At 38.7% G+C, this 17,675-nt stretch overlaps 1 protein-coding gene across 3 annotated transcripts in view; it reads right to left on the bottom strand.

Annotated features, from left to right (window-relative positions):
- TSC22D2 (TSC22 domain family member 2) overlaps positions 1-17,675 on the bottom strand; it is a 32,890-nt gene that overhangs the window by 11,778 nt on the left and 3,437 nt on the right. The window contains exon 2 of one of the 3 annotated variants that reach the window (XM_013942345.2): positions 175-246. The exons of 1 other annotated variant lie outside the window; for it this stretch is intronic. In XM_013942345.2, coding sequence (XP_013797799.2) covers positions 175-246 — 72 coding nt within the window. The remainder of the gene's footprint in view (positions 1-174; positions 247-17,675) is intronic. One more of the 3 variants, XM_013942348.2, reaches the window with a different exon arrangement.

The following is a 17,675-nucleotide window of genomic DNA, read 5'->3' as shown; positions in this document are numbered from 1 at the left end:
CTCAGCTGAAATAATTCTGGGACTGCTTTCAGACTTTTAGGTTGCAGAAGTCCAATGTGAAATTCTAAATGCAAGCAGCATATTTTGCGCAAAATGATGACGAGAAACTTGCATAGAGCAAAGCTATTCATGCATACTTCAGCATGTATGCATACCATATTTAAGAATTCATACCTATCCCAGAAGGTCTTTGACTCACGTAACTTGTTGAAATGGAACGCTTGGTAGAATGCAGTTGACGGATTCCTATGAGATCCAAGAATCAAACAAAGATATTGAAATGGATATGTAATAAAAATATTAACTCTTATTCCACCTACCTTACAATTAGCTATCCAGACAGCTTAGTTTTCTGCCCCAAAATGTACAGACTCCACAGAACTCCTTAGGAAGAGTTTAGTGACTGAAAAGCCTTACTGTTTCAATAGCCTAATCCTATGGGTTGCTATTAAGGAGGTATTGATTAAAAACAACCCCCCAAAACAAACAAAAACTCCCCCAAAACACACACACACACACACACCCTTTGGATTTTCAGGCTATTTCAAGTTGCTACTGTAAAAAGAGACTGTAAAAGCCATTAATAAAACATCTCATACAATGCTGCCAATATTCTACAGATAAGCTGTATACCACTCTAATGCTACACATACCTAAACTCAAAGATACCTTTCATATTTTTCATATCTCACAAAACATCTTTACAAACAGTACACAGTATTTCTGTTCTACTTAACATCCTACTTCATTAGGAACACAAGAGTTCTCCAAGCGGACCTCTGAGTCAGAGCTAAATATGCCACATTCAAACTGTGAAAGATTGAGTTAAAATTGAGGAAAAAAAAAAAAAAAGAACTTAAATTTTGCTAACTGTCAGCAGTTGTCACAGCCCTCATGCTCCCCCTTCTTGATGTGCAGTAGGCCACTGTATTTCAGGCAAGTTTTCTTTAGAGGCACTTTGCAACCCGTAAATCTGAGAGCACACCTGCTACCAGCTCGGTTCTCGCACGTCTTCGGCTCAGACTACAGTAACTTTTCTGACAACGGAAACCTGTGGCACAAGGTCTATAACCACTGCCAAACCCCCGAGACAACCTGCCCTTCCTCATGCGGTGCAGATTTGCCCCATGGACAGCAACTATACCAAGGGTGTAATTTGAAGGCCATAATTCTCCAAAGACTGTCTGGACAGTTGTTTTTTTATAGGGTATTAGATGAAAAAGTCAAAATTCTCTATCACAAGTGGTTGTATCAGAGCATCTACTTAAGTTTACAAACTGCTTTAATCAATTCCAGAGTTCATCTTTACATTGGTATAACTATACTGACTCTAGGAAAGACTGCAATGGCTTAACTGAACAACCCTTAGAAAAGCTAGTATTAGCACCAATTCCTTTCAAAACCAGTTTTTAAATCAGAAGTTTATACCAATGTTAGAAGCACATCTGTCCATCTCTAAGCTCATAACAAGAATACTTCTTAAAGCAACTGTCTTCCAGTCATTTAACTCTTTCCATTTAAGCACAATTTCTGTATACGTCAAGTTTTAAAACAAAAAGCAAACATCATATGGAAGGAGCATTGTAACAAAATGCTATTAACTGAAGTAATTTGATTGCCATGACAGGTGTGTACCAACAACCTTGCAAGGTTAATAAAGAATGATTCCTGACCATTACTACACACAAGCATTATTTGAAGTGTTTGGCACGCCTTCCCCGCCCTCCCCACACACACACAAAAAAAAGAGAGTCCACAGCAGTCCAGAATTTAGCTCAAAGTCTGCTATTGAAGGTGTCTGGTCAAGCTGATAAATATGCTCTCATGTCATGTAAACTTCATACATTTGCATAATAAGCACTATGCACTTTAGTGACAGAACAGCTAAATACCTAGTTATAGGAAGAGCAATATGGAGCAACACCATAGCTAAAGGACAGTTGAGGGATACAGGGACCTGACATATGGAAGCAACTGGCATCTGCAGATAAAGTAGTATTCCTTGGTTTAAAGTAAGGGTGAGCCCCAAACAGAATTAGAAAGGCATAAAAAGCATCTTTGTCAGAAAGTGATTTTAAATACAAAGTCACCTAAATTCTCAGACATTTATTTGCGGCGTATCAAGCCCCACTGCCATTGTTAGGTCTAAAAAACTTGTGGCTTATAACCACAAAGCATGCATTTCATAAGGGCTATTGTTGTACTGATAACCCATAAGCCATATACTTGTTTTACTCTCGAGCAAGTATCTGGAAAGATACAAAAGTGTTTGTTGTACTGATGCAACTTTATATTTATGTTGTATTAACACATTATGTATTCTCTTAATGCAATTAAGAGAACGTTTTCTACTCCATAAGTGCATTTTAGCAAGATGTTAATTTTATCTGGGTAGGGGGAGGAAGGACCTTTACAGGAAGAGCTGCCTGACCAGAAAAAGCAAAAAAGCAAACCCACAATCAGAGGTAACATAAGCAATGACTGATGTACGGGTCTGAACTAATATCACTGAGTTTCACAGACTGTTGAGGCATCTATTTTTAACCACATTAAACAGTAAATGGGTTAGAGAGTTTCTCAAAACTCCTATTCAGTTTGCTGAAACGCCTGGGAGCCCTGCTCGCAGGGGTATAACGCAGCCTGCGGCTGTGCGGCAGCCCCAGCAGTCCCTGCAGACCTGCCCGAGCCAACGGGGGACAGCTTGGAGCAGAAGCACTGCCGCGAGGTTCCTTCCCTGGCAGGAGGCCACGGACCAAGAGGCCAAAACTCTGCCCCAGCTGGGGGCACATATGCACCCCGGAGCCAAACAGCCAGCCAGAAAGGGGGGAGGTCACCGACCCTGAACTGCAGAATCGGAGTCCACCTTCTCCCTCCCAGAAGGCATCCCAGACATTGCTCTCTCTCAGCCTCTGGTTAGAGAGGGGAGCAGGTATTCCCGAGAACAGAGAGGCTCAGTTCCAGTCCCAGAGACTATGGTAATTAGTTTCCACAGTTAGCAAGTTCAAGTATTCAAACTGTTTCTTGCTTGGTCAAAAAAAGGTCTCCGTTTCTTTACTACGGATGCCATATTTATTTCCATTAGAGACTCACAAGCCTCAATATTTACTACGTACTCCAGTGTTATGGTTTCTAGGAACAGTTTTAATACTATAGAAATTCAGTCTAGATTCAGAGGATGAAAACTGTATCAGTTCTCTGAACACTTGAAACATCAACTGCCCCTTTAAAAGGGAAGTCTAAACCATACCAACGTCTCACCTCATATCCCAAATGGCATCCTCCCACCTCCATTAATCAGGACAAGCATATGCCAAGTACAAATTTTATTCTGGAGAGCTCTGCTTTTCAGAAACCATGCCTATGAAGGCTGGCAAATTTTCTAGTTTACAGATAAATACTGCCTAATTTATATAACGATACAGCTTTGGAAGTACCAAATACCAACTTGGTGCTCAGAGACAGGCTACTGAACAGACTTTTCTTCAGCTACTACCTTTGAAGGAGGTATAGGAACATGATTGTTCATTATATAACAGAATGTATGCTTCAATCTTCAACTTTTCAATCAGCAGCTAAGGGCAAAAGCTTCAGCAAGAACAAGAGGAGGAACACCTAAAGAATACCAGATTTTTTTTCAGGGTGGCAGAATCAAAAATTCACACTAAACCACCTCAGACAGTTCTCTAATCTCTGTACCACTGACTTACTTTCATTAACTTTGAGGACTGGGAAGATCCAGAAGACTAAAGAGGCCGAAGTACCCATCTTTGAAGTTGAAGAACATGAAAATTACAGGGGAGAACCTCAGAGGAAAAACAAAGCAAAGCAGAACCACCTATTTATTATTACCTAGAAGGCAGCAAAGCAACATGGATTGCCGTTTCAGAAGCTTATATCAACCAAAAATCCCTTACAAGACAAATTGGCAGGTCTTATATAAGAAGAAAACAGATGATATGATCAAGTTATTGTCATATTAGTAGAGCTTTTAATGCCCTCTTGCATGACATTTTTGTAATTAAAGCATGGTTTATATTGAAGTGGGTCCATGACTGATAACTACTCTGTACACGTGGCTCTCCAATGGTTCAGTGGAAGAATGGAAGGATACATCAAACTGAGCTCTCCAGGGGTCTCCTCCAAGTCTGTTATAGGATACTTTAATCCATGACTTGGACAGTGGAATACAGACTATCTTTACACCTGCAGATGATCTGCAAGCACTCTGGACAGCAGGAATAGAATTCAGGAAGATCTTGCCCAATTGGAGCAATGGTCTGAAATAAAAAGGATGCAATTCAATAAGGATAAGCATGAAGTATATGTTCTGGTAGCAATAATCAGCTGCACAAGTACAAAACATGAAATGAGTAGTGGGGTACAATTCCACAGAAGAAAATTTAAGCAGCAGTTAAAAAATAAAAGTCTTGCAGAGGGGTCAAATTTTCAAGACTGTCTTTCACAGGATGTACATATATTAACTGAAGTCTTGTTTTATTCAGTCCTTCTGAGTCCCTAACCTAGATTTTATGTCCAGTTTTGAAAAATTAACTCTTCAAAATGATATAAGCCTGCCAGAGTTCAGATAAGACCTCTAGAAGAAATGTTGAATTATTCCTAGTAATGATTCTGATTATTGAAGAAAGTTAAGCATTGAAAAGAGATGAAAGACAGTTACAGACTTCAGATACTTTAACCTATCTGCAAAGGAGAAGAGTTGTTTGCATACCTGCTAGATACAGCACAAACATTACTGGTTTTAATTGCAGCAGGGGAAGTTTAAACTATGCATCAGAACTGGTTTCCACACAAACAATAAGCAATGGGAAAGATTTCTTGAAGTGATGGAATTTCCAGTCCTGGTCATTCTAGAAGAGATCAAACAGTAACCGCTCCAGAAGATTTCAAGCCCAGTCTCCAGACCAGTACACAGCCCCATCCTCACAAGAATTCAGGAGACTACTAACAAGAACTTTAAAGGAGAAGTTTTGCCTTCAAATGCAACTAACTCCTATAGAAAAAAAATCCGACTATGAAATAGAGAAAGTAAAGGGCTGGTTTATACTTTACAGTTGAACTGAAAGGCACCTCAGAAAAAAAGTTCATTTTTGCTGGAAAGTGAGAAATGACCACTCTAAATGAAAGTTCTTATTAGTTGCACATAGGGCTCATATTGAAACACTAAGCTTAAGAATAGAAAGTCTTAGTAAGATGTCTATATTATTTATACCGTGGCAGAAACGAACTAACCACTTTATATGAGAAGGAAGAGACTCAAAACAGCCTAAAGAGAGATACCAGCATATACATATGTGCTTTTACTACGGTGATCAGCAAGGAGTTAAAATATGAAAGAAAAGAAAGATGGAGACCTGTGCCATCAACTGCCCAATTTGTTGTGCACAAAAGAACAAGTGAATTAGCTTCTAAAGCTCATAAAAGATTAAAGCACTTCTGGGCAATAGTATATGCTTTTTTTTTAAAAAAAAAAAAACAATTTAGTTTAGTTTTATGTTGTACTGACCAGTAATAAAAGGCTGCTTTTAACTAGGTGAGTAGCTGTGACCTGCAGTGAAGACTGACTACAGTTGCTCTCCAGCTGAACACATATGGAGGTGGTTTCTTTAGAAGCTGAACCAGGGGCATCGCCCAGTTGATCTCAGCTTAGCAGGGAACTCCCCATAAATTTTAGGGGATTTCAGGCTTATGTTTAGCCTAATAACAAAATTCCTTCTCCATCCCTCTTTTAAAAGATGTTTCATTTCTATTTTATTTATACCTCCTTGTATATACAAAAAAAACCCCAAAAAACACACACTGCAACCTGTTGATGTACTACTTTAAAGCCATTGTACTCAAAATGCATACCCTAAAAAGCCAACAAGAATTAAATCCCATTACATTTTCAGTCTCAGCTGCATTTAGCTATAGATGATAGGAAAAGGTGCCCAAGTTAACAGCCTGCATGACAGTTTTTGAATAGTGGCTCTCAATCCCCATGGACATTAAAGGGGTTCAAAGGCTACTTCTAAATGAAAACATCCACAAAAAACAGTGGAAAGGGGGCCAGAGGGAGAGGCATATTGCCTGGATCTGACCTCCACTGGGGGCGGGGGGGGGATAGAGGTCCACAAATTTAAGCACTGAAAATCACCAGAGTGGACATGTTTAGCAGCTGTTTTATAATTTAACTCAAGAGGATGGGGATGAAAAAAGACACAGATGTACCATATTATCATTAGCTGGACAGTGCCAGTAGCACCAGTACTCAGTTTTGACTGCTTTACATACTCCTTGCTGGCACTTTGAGAAGTGCTAACAGTCACCTTTAGGTAACTTTACACAGACAACTCGAGATGCACATATCACTTGCGGTAAGAGAGAAAGGTCAGTTCCAGCTAGCCGCATTCTCAAACTCCTGATGTTTGGACACAGAATATCAGAAGAGGAAGAACCACACTTTCCTACCAGAGCTGCATCTTCCTTACGGAAAGGAAGAGGAGAACGGATGCCCATACCTTCTTCACCCTGCTCCCAGAAGGGGATTTTGGGAAGGAACGTTCTGCTCTGACTAGAGGTCTCTAGGGCGTGAGTGAGACAGGACTGTCCCAAGGGCCGAGTAAGGAAGTCTGGCAGAGCCATTTCACTGATCATCCGCTTGCTCTGTTGAGATGCTGTTGTAGCTTTCCCCTTCCGGTGCTTCAGGGGCGTCTCTGAAATAGACACTCAAACATTTTTCAGTCTCTAAGGAGGCTAAAGAAAAGAGTAAAACCACTTTTACAAAAACGGTAATGGGAATGCATCATGGAGAGAACAGGTTAAAATCACATTATTAATGGTCAGACTAGAGGGATGTTGTAAATAATCTTCAGAGTCTTCAGAGAGGAAGAGTTAGACACTTCTCAATTTTTCCAGCCCACTCAGAGGAAGAGCAGTCACTGGTATCACCACGTGCCCTTGCCTGGGGACTAACGCCATTCTCTTAAGCTATACAGAAGAGATGCCAACAATTTCTTCTCTTGTCCCAGCACTGAATAGCTCCAGGAAACACTCTTCTACTTGACTCACCATTATATTTTAAAAATTAATCAATGCCTTTTACAGTCTTTTATTGACTTAAAGCAGATATATTCTACCATTTCATACCACTACAAAACTGACAGTCCTGAGGTGATACCGCAAACATACTCACTGTGTGAGAGTTGCAAGGTGATTAGCTTCACTTCTACACTTAGTGCCCAACAAAACAGCAACAAGGTTTTCCAGAATTTGCCTACTGGCTATGAAAGCATGGTCTAAAAATCCAAAAAGCACTTTGACACAAGACTGAATTCAAACATCATTTAACATCAATCCTTTTGTTAATACAAGGTTCCTAACTGTAAAACTAGGACTTTTCTTCTGCCTATTATATACACTGAACATCAAGGCTACTACTCCAGAAAACAACCAGTGCAAGTCATTCATTGACACAGGTATTTTGTAAAGATTTTTTACAAAAGTTCATCAGACAAGCTGTTTCAGGTGCAGCTGCACCTAATTATTCACTTAAGTCTACCACATTTGGGTTTCTTCAATTAACATTACTTTGTAGTTTTGCCTTCCAAGTTCCTTTTAGACACTAAAGCAGTAAGGGGGGGGGGGGAAGGCCACCACCCCACCCTTAATTTTGCCACATTCTTTGAAAGCTCGAGTCAGTTTCTATAAAGAGAGAATTAGGGCTTCAAATATATTGACCAAAATTAAGGAGGAGGACACTAGGACATCATACTTCCTGTACACAAAGCCTTGGATCAATAAAATGGGGGCATCTTGCCTTAAGATATACTGGAACAACAGTATTCTTTAAGTGTGTTCAGTAATAATCATTCAGTATTTATGAGGGAGTTTTGCTGAAGAGTTCAAATAGCTAGTAAGTTCTGATATGACTATTTAATATTAATCATGGAGAAAAGTGTTCATCTTCTAAATTTCCATTTAAGAAAACAAAAACTTAAATTCAACACTTAAATATTCCTTTCTTACCAATTTAGTTCTCAATATGAAGAAATATAGCTTGATTACTAATGGCTAACTTACCAAGAAACAGATTAGAGAATCTTTGGTCTACTGTTATAGATTTACTAGCAATAATCAAGCTACTTCAAAAAAATTGTCACTTTTCACCCAGAAAGGAAAAAAAAAAATTTTTGGCAATAAAATGTCTCCTCTTGCCTCCGCAGAGTCCAGAACTAAGCCAAGTGTTGCTGCTACTTCACCAAGCCAATGTAAGACAGAAAACCTTTTCTCCCGCAAAGGCACAGGATCTGGTGCTACTGTGATGAAGAAATACAATTTTCTCTTTATGACAGTGGTACCCAAAATCATTTGCTTGGGACCTATCAAGACAGCAGTCAGCAATACCTGCTGCTGCAAGACAAGAATATCATTGTCCCACGAAAGACTTCTTGGTCTCTCATATTAGATGACTTATCCAGAGGAAATCAGCCATTAGTCACTATTAAAGTATTATGTATCTGTACATAAATGCAAGCTTCATTTTATGTGGACAGGAAAACACATGTTCTCAGAACTAATTTTAATAATTATTCAAAGAAAGTCTGTCAGTTTGGGCTTCATTAACATAACAAAGTGAACTACTCTCCAGCTAATTTCAAGTGTCCATTCCATAATTTTTTTTAAATGGGACACTGACAAGATGAACTTAAGTCACAATACACTATATAGGCTAATTTATGGTTAAGAAAGCTTTAATAAGTTAGTATTTTCATTGTTTATACAGAAGTTAAAATGGAAAAGAAACTTCGCACTTACCAAAATTCCTCCCTCGCAGAAGGACCAGCTATAGACCTACTGAAGTTAGTCTTCCCTTGTTTATATTTCATTTGCAGCAGAACACCAGAATTGTCAATCAAGGTAGATTAGGCCCAACCATATCCCAAAAGAACTTGAAAGTTAGAAACAATTTCAAAAATAATAAAAATCCCACACCCCCACAAAAAGCAAGCTAAAAGAAAGTAGACTTTCTTTTCTGCACACAAGTTCCTAGACAGGGACATAAGTAGTGATATACTAATAGTATGAAACACAACGCATCTTTTTAGACTGCAAAACAGGTATTGTATGCAAGATCCTCTTGCCACTTTTTTCCCCACGTCACTTTAAAGGACTACGCACATAAATTTCTTGGTATCCGTTGAAAGTATTGGCAGAAACCCAGTCCATCTCTCTTCACATAAGTGACAGGGTCTGGTTCATAAAGTTCCTACAAGATTTTAGTGTATTACAAAAAAGCTTTAAAAACTTCTTGCATAATATACAGAAAAATCTGTGGTAGTTATGACACCTAAAATACTATTTAGCTGGTGTTCTAAAACCTTTCCAAGAAGTTTTAGAGTTTTAGCCCCATAAGAATGTTCTCTTTTTAAGGAAGTGCTTTGTTATTGCTGCTAAGCAGTAAGATCCTAAACAGCAAGATCCTAAAAATGATCCATTGACCAGCGAGGGCAGAAAAATACCCTCAAGGTTAAAACCTACAGGGCCACTGAAAAGGAAATGTTAGCATCCTTAGCAAGTGAGCCGGTAAGTAAAGTCTGTCTCCTTACTGTGCTTACTCAGTAAAGAGAGTCCTGTAAGTAGACCGTAAGTAGATATCCAGTCAAAAGACCCTGCAGCTTTCCAATTTCAACGGTTGCTACTCAAAGCTCTAGGGGCCAAATTCTCTCAGATCCCAGACCCCAGTCCCCAAACCCCGTAAGTCCTATATATAGTAGATAATCCTATAACTATAACAGCTTTAAGGTAGTTTAAGACTTGCCAATGATCTTTTCCATTCTCTATATCCTGTCTTCCCACTTGCCAAAGGCGGATTCAGTGCACTCTTAGTTCACTGCTGACTTGCACTTCAGTTCTAGCCACAGAACCACTACTCTCATGCTTTTCCTCCTTACAGACAGCGTTGTCAAGGATAAGTTTCCTAAAGCATCGCATGCTAAGGCTGTCATGGTTGTCAGACAGACTGAATTTTAATTACATAGTTTTGCAGACTGAGCAAGAAGTGGTTTGAGTGATCCTTTTTTCCAAATTAAACACATAACATAAGTGTAAGATTTCTTGTGCTAATGACTTATCTTCTCACTGAGTAAAGACATCCTTCAGTTCTTATAGGAAGGACATAAGAAAACGTAGCTCAGGAATTAAGATGCACAGCTTAGCAGGCAACTTCAAGAGGAAAAACACAGTAGAACACATGGTTATAAGTACCAGCACCCGAGCAAACAGAACTGCTAAAAAGCTACCCAGGAAAAGAACGTCAAGAAAAAAAGCAGAAGTTTTTTTTCATGCCTCATGCAATATTCCTGTTGATTTCAGGCAAGTAGCGAGTGCTGACAAACAGCTTGGTAACGCTGTGTGGGACAAGGCTGCAGACACTTGAATTCCAAGTAGAAGAGAAGATAGAAGAAGCTCCACTGTTCAGAAGCTAGCTCTCATTCCTCTGTACCCCACCTTCACAGAAAAACAACTTTGGAGTAGAAGTTGATAAACTTAATACAGAAAGTCTTTACTAGACTCCATGGGCACTCCTGCTGCTACAAGAAGCTGTTGAAAAAACTACAGAAGTGCCTGTTGGAACAATCCATGTTTGGATCAACTGAGAAACAAGCTTTTAAAACAAACAAACAAACAAAACTTTGTGAAAGCAACTTACACCATCTAAAAAACCATCATCCTTCATCTTGCAACAGATGAAGTCCTTTAAGCATCTATTGCAATTTGCTAATTAACAATGCTCCACCATATTATTCTTTTGCAAATTATCCCATCCAAGAGAGCAAGCTTAGAATGCATATAAAAAAACAGACCCAAATACACTGGATGAGAAGCAGTGTCAAAAAAACCCAACCAAACAAAAAAAGCCACACACACACCCTAGGTTTCTGAAATAAAAGGATCCATATTTTCCACTTTTGTTAATAATGTATTATATATAGAAAAAATGTGGAAGAAATGTCAAAATGCATTAAAAAACCCAGCTTTTACATTTGCTCAACTCACCTGGTAAAGAAAGAGGCATTTATTAACATGTATGAACTTGTTATTGTAGCAGATTAGGCCCCTACTGCCTGCACTGCCCACAAAGCCAGATTTCATCAAAACTCTGGGTGAAGGAAAAACGGCCTGCGATTATTAATGAAAGCAGCATTGCAGAGTGAAACAGCTGGTTTGACAGTATTCATTTTCATAGAACCTGGCCCAAAAATGAGTTTTTTCCCCAGGACTAAGCTGCAGTACAGCAGTTTCAGATATTTCTATATTTCTATATTTCTATATTTCTATATTTCTATATTTCTATATTTCTATATTTCTATATTTCTATATTTCTATATTTCTATATTTCTATATTTCTATATTTCTATATTTCTATATTTCTATATTTCTATATTTCTATATTTCTATATTTCTTTTCCTTCAAATAGTTCCTGTTTTTCCTGACAAAAAAATATTTATTTCAAGATCAGGGGGAAATGGGGGGGGGTTAAGCATAAGAAAACATTGAAGCAGATGTGGCCAAATCCTACCAGTTATCCAGTTATTTGACATTGGCCAAGAAAGCATCTCTTAGCAAACGTTTTTAATTAAAACACTTAGCTTTTGCAAAGATACTGTAACGTAGACCATGTATCGTATGGATTATTATACAGTATATTACACATGTATTTGCTCTTCTACACAATTTACAAGTTTTTTTTTTTTAAACAACTCCAAGCTTCATTCAAGTCTGCACTCAGCTTAAGCTACAGCTGAATAACTAAAGCACTTTCAGTATGACAGCTTGCTTCTTTGCCTATATTGACAATATTAAAAAAAAAAAAGTTAGTAGGGTTGCTGCAGGTACTCACAGACCTGGCTCCCACCAAACTGTTCTACAGCCCTACGCAAATAGCTGAAGTAACTGCCAGAAGCAAGGAGGCTTTTAATCCTCATTTTTGATCAACCTTTCCTCCGATAAGCTGGACAAGTGCAGAATGATACAGTATCTTCAGATACTTCACTGAATCCCGTATCTCATTTCTTACCCACTCCACACTTCTGTGGCCGCTTGGCATACGTATCCCACTTGCCCCCTCCCAGGGATGGAAGGGGCAGGACCGATCCGTGCTGCTGACAGACCCGTATTCCGGCTCGCAGCCCTTACGCGAGCGCCAGACAGCAACGTGCCAGGTGTCACCGCGACGGACAGCTGACCCCTCTCGCGGTGCTAACTGCTATTCTACCTTCTCACTGCACCGCGAGGAGCATCCACGCGGCCTACCACGACACGAACGCCTTCCTCCTAGCTTCTAACGGGAAACACGCATACGTACAAAAACCTCTCGGAGCACTTCTATTCCTCATGACAAAAACCTAAAAGCCAGTTGGACACTTGGCTTTCATGTGGTAGAATAAAAGAGCAACTTACCCGCCCTGCATCAGTAAAAGCAGATTACCGACTCTCGACGCATGTTTGAATTTAGAAAGCGCGCAGTTTGAAGACAGAGGAATTTTCAGGAAGAGGAATGAAGACGCAACCTTACACTGCACTTCAAGCGACCCTTCATGTCTGGAGAATCTTCTCAGAAGACAGCAGCCTTCGCAGTTACTATAAATACTGCTATCTCTACACTTTGTCAAGTATAGGGATAAAAGCAAACACCTGTGGCTGACAATCTAGATTTATCTGCTAGAACTAGAACAGTCATACTTCAGTGGGGGAATTCTCATGGAAGTTTCTTACAGAATCTTTGCCGACACACAGAAAGCATAACCAAACTTGGTGTTTTTCATAAGCAACAGAAGGAATTCATCACCAGCTTTAAAACTGAATTTAACATATAACCTCAAAATGCAACAGGCAGATACTCAAAAATCCAGTATGGTAACAGGGAACAACTCCTTTTTACTACAGCAGCACCTGAGGTCGTAAGAGATTACTGGTACTTCTTATAAGAATGTTACTCAGCACGCACAGCCCGAGAGAAACTCCAAATCTGGTAGTTTGAGTCCAATTACCTATATCCTCCAGTCACTTACAGCCGGCCAAAAATCTGAAACGCTTGAATATCAGCTTTTAAGAAGAACTTTTTTAAAGTTGCCATGAAACGTATGCTGTTATTTCTATCATATGAGACAGCATTCAGGGGAAAAAAAAAAAGCTGACTATGGAATACTTGTACTCTTATATAGAAGAGTAGGAAAAAAAAAAATTTTAGAGCAGCAGACCAGAATAGTTAAAAGTACACAGTACAGAGAACTGTTTGTTTCAGAACTAGAACACTTCAGGCTTTAAGAGAAATTGAACCATTTCACCTTGTGAATTTTGCAAGTATTCCCCCCCCCCCTTTTAATAACTGTCTCATTCAAAACTCTTGTAACATGAATTTTACGACAGTATCGTCTCCTCCTTAGTGAAGGCCTTTAAATGTTTGAACTGGGAAAGAAGGCTGCCAAATGAGCAGCCTACACTATTGTTCTGACTGATTAGATATCTTTTAATGCTTGATAATTGACTACATGACAGAATAGGTTTTCATAATCTCAACATTGGTGTATTGCTCACATTACTTTATGTAATTTTTATTGTAGGAATTACAGGAAAAACTGAATACAACTAAATGAAGCTTTGTTTGTTTGCATTAAATATCATTTGATACCACCAACTGTAATGTTCACCTAAAAAGTTCTATCTCAACTGTTTTTCAAATGCTGTATTTCTGGCCAAAAACAGTAACATTAATCAAACTGAAGGCCCTCAGGATTTGAGGAGTCTGTCCATATTTCATTCTCTCCTGTTTCTACAAACACTCAGAATCCTTCAGTTAGGAGAGCTGAAAACATTCAGTTCTGCAGCTGTGGTAGAGCCGAAAGTTCTAATAAGCTTAAGAATAAAGTGGGAAAAAGGGACAGTATTGACTAATAATGCAATTCAAGCACTGCTTACTGGCACATATTTGCATAATCCTTTCATTTTTCTTTAGGAGTACAAAATATGCACCCTGAGCAATACATACAGAAACTCTTATCGAAGTTATATTAATGCCTATACCCAATTTCATTCTTATATTATTAACAAAGTCTCAAAAGCTCAGTCTTACCAATTATACTTTATCAGCAACCACTAGTATACTATACAAATAAGTGACTTAGCTGAATGGGGAGATACAAGCTGCGAAGAGGTCCTTACAATCAGGTTTTCAATAGTCTAGTCGCGGTAGCTGACGGTTCACAATCGCAGCCATTCATCCGAGTTCCTGGAATACAGCTTGCACAGTTCAAGCTGGTCAGCTATCTCTGGAGTATGATCTATGGTCCGCCCCTTTTCCAACGCGCCTGGTAATATTTTGCCCCCAAAGTCTGCCAAACGTGCAGGATATTTGAACAAGCTTTCTCAGTAACATTCTTTTAAGATTTTTTTTCACCAAGATCCAAAACAAAGTATAAAGCTAGTTCGACAATTACACTTGTCAACTACAAATTTCTGCATACATAGGGGTGAAGGTGAGTGGAGGAACTGACACATGCTGATCTTGAGATCACTTGTGTATTCCGACTTTCCTTCACCAAAAATAATTTGTATTGCTCTAAGTGATCAGCATATGAATAGTCAGGGTCATTCTCAAATCCACTTCTGCATGCCTGTTTTCATTGCATTTGTCAAAGATGCTATGAAATTCAAAGTGCATTGCAATATTCATTTCTACCACAGTAAGTGTACTATTTCCTCCATCTGTGAATACTGTTGCAATTTATCCTGCTTGTAGCCACATTTAGAGAGGAAAAGGAAATAAAATTATTAGTTATGCTGCAAATATGCACAGAGCATATTTGTTTGTAAGAACTTAGTAACTTAGTTGCTTAAATTGGAGAAGTCAGTTTTGCTTTTTTAAAGAATGGTTGTGACATGCCAAAGGCTTCTTTATTCTTTTGGACCCCCTATTTCCCCTCTGCCCCCAGTAAACGATTTTGTGATTAATTGATTCTTCATTATTCATCAGGTCAACACAAGAACTACAGCAGTTTTATTCAGGCTACTGTAAAAATTTTCTGGACTAACAGGACAGGAAATTAAAGGTTATTGGGCAATGTCTTGGGCAAATAAGCCCGATGTCTGTATCAGGCTGTAGCCTTATACCTCCAAATACAGCTATTTTAGATGTAGGCTAATCTAAAATAGAGGACTGTAAGTTTGGAATAATATAAAGAAAAAAAATGTTTTTTTTCTCCCCAGACAAGATGGGAACAGACCAGCTTTTAATGTTAGAAGTCTCTGGCTCATATTCAGTGCAGTTCTCACATTGTTTTCAAAGAATTCCCATCCTAAACTATTTTACTTTTGAAATAGTTCCTCTTCAAATTCAACATGGTAAATGATTTACTAAATAAATCCAGGATATTTAGAGCTATACATTATTCCTTGACTGTTTTAAGAAGAGAATGGTCTATATAAGTTTGTCAAATCTCAATTATGCACAAATGTTTAAATATAATGGGTAGTGCCAGAAGATACATAAATACCTGCCTACAAATTGGCCCCTCCTTCCTGGGTATATTTTGAATATTACACATCAAGATTAAAAAAAGAGACAAGGTTTTCCACAAGTTTTTAGCTCTTATGATCACAAAGTATACCCTCTAAACAGAAGCAAGTGGTAACTTCCTGAACCTGCAAGCAGCCTGAGACAGTGACTCACGATGTGTGAGCTCCCTTTGTGCCCTATTAGTTTTATCAGTGTCAACTCTCAGACTATTAATGACACTTGAAAGTCTTCATTAACTATTTCACCACTGATTTCAGTAGATTAAGTAGCTGGGAATAAATTATACCCCTGCTCCCATGGGCATAAACGGCTGCAAAGAAGAAAAAAAGCAGGAAGAAAAACAGAAGACAAGCAAAAGAGTTAAAAAATCCTTCTCACTGAGTAATAGCAAATAAAGTGGTAAAACAGCATTTAACAAGATGCTAGGTTATCTTCTTTTTCTCTCTGAAATCAGTGGAAGTCAGGCTACTACTTGAGGAGAGCTAACAAGCATAAACAGATCTACTAAATGCATATATCCTACTGCCTATATAAAGCAAGTTTTTATTGGTTATCAGTATCACTTCTAAAGCAAGCTATTCCAAGCCTAGTTCTTTAATAAGTCTGGCAGAATCATTTGCACAGTAGCCCATGCTGGTGGGAAAAAAAAAAGTCACATAAATCCTGTAAGTTTTATGTTTGAAATTGTGCTGAGAAGTGGTATACCAATCCCAACCTACCAACTCTTCAAAATAATCTCAGAATATAGTTCTGAATAAGACTCATAAGGAGTCCTCCAACAACGAGGAGAGATATTCAGAATACTCTTCCACTGAACCCAGCCTTGTCTTTTCTTAGTTGACATAACCAGGATGTAGCACTGGCCTACTTAGGACTGAGCTAGCTCAGTTAAAGACACATTGTCAGCTACAAGTCTTACAAATTAGGGGCAGCAGCAACTCCAAGAATCACACCTTCACTACAAATTTTTCTCTTAAGGAAGTGTAGGTAGAAAGGAAGTTAACATTTTCCTAGCTTGTATAAAACCTCCCTCTACCCTTTTAAAGTATAAGAACAGTAGTACTAAGTACTGGTGCTGTGAAAAAGAAAGCAAAGGTGGTCTTTATTTCTAATAACTTAACATTTTCCGTAGAAAAGAAGTGACTATTTATGGGAATTGTATGGATTTTGCAGTCCTTAGGTCTAGTTGTTAGGATGGTCCGAGGCAGGAGGGAGACGGAGAGAGCGAGTAGGCCTATGGGTATGGTGCCTGCACACAACGACCTGCCAAATCAGGGCCTCCATTTCTCGAGCGGGTACCACCGCTCAGTACCCGACCAGTATGCTGAAAGGGATGTATTCTGGGCTTACCCTTCAAAGGGCAAGGCAAAAGCTCTCACATGCCGTACAGCTCCTTGCTTAGGGGACCACTGCAACAAACAACTGTTTTTATTAGCTAGAGCAGGAGCAGACAACTGAGAAGTATGCATTTCATTCAAGATAACCACGAGTTAGTTTCTCTGAACATCCTAATGTGGCAAGTAAAAATAACACCCTGCATTTAGAGTCCATCCCTATTTTTTTATTCATGGCTCTCACAGCCAAGTTTCTGAAAAACTTTCTTTGGAAACAAACAATGTGAGAATAATGTTGCCAAGTGTCTCAAGTTCATAGATAAAAGTACTATCATAACTGTTTAAAAAAACAAAACAAAAAAACCCCAAACCAAAAAAACACACACACTATTCAGGGGCAGACTATCAAGAATTGTCTCACTAGGGTGTAGCACAAAGTTAGCAGTTTGCAGTTTTGAATAAGTGGGACAAGTTTTTCCTTGTTACGTGAAGTTAGTGATTCACTTGTCACGGATGATCATGTCTGTTACTATGAGTTATAGGAATATTAAGTATTACAAGCTATGCAAAAGGAATGTATGTCTTCAGAATGACTTAAAAATGAATAAGATGTTTCCTGATAACCGTACTAAGCTATTAAAAAAGAGTCACTAGTTTGAAATCAAGCCTTATTTGCACTAAGAAGGGTTTGCCAGCTAGGTCAGCAATCCTCCTTAAGGTAGGCCCAACTGCAGGGGTATTTTTAACAGTATAACTTACTTTCATG

The sequence above is a fragment of the Apteryx mantelli genome, chromosome 9, assembly GCF_036417845.1.
Source record: "Apteryx mantelli isolate bAptMan1 chromosome 9, bAptMan1.hap1, whole genome shotgun sequence".
NCBI classification, from domain to species: domain Eukaryota; kingdom Metazoa; phylum Chordata; class Aves; order Apterygiformes; family Apterygidae; genus Apteryx; species Apteryx mantelli.
The sequence above is the reverse complement of the archived record's forward strand: the minus strand, read 5'-3'. Positions and strand labels throughout refer to the sequence as shown.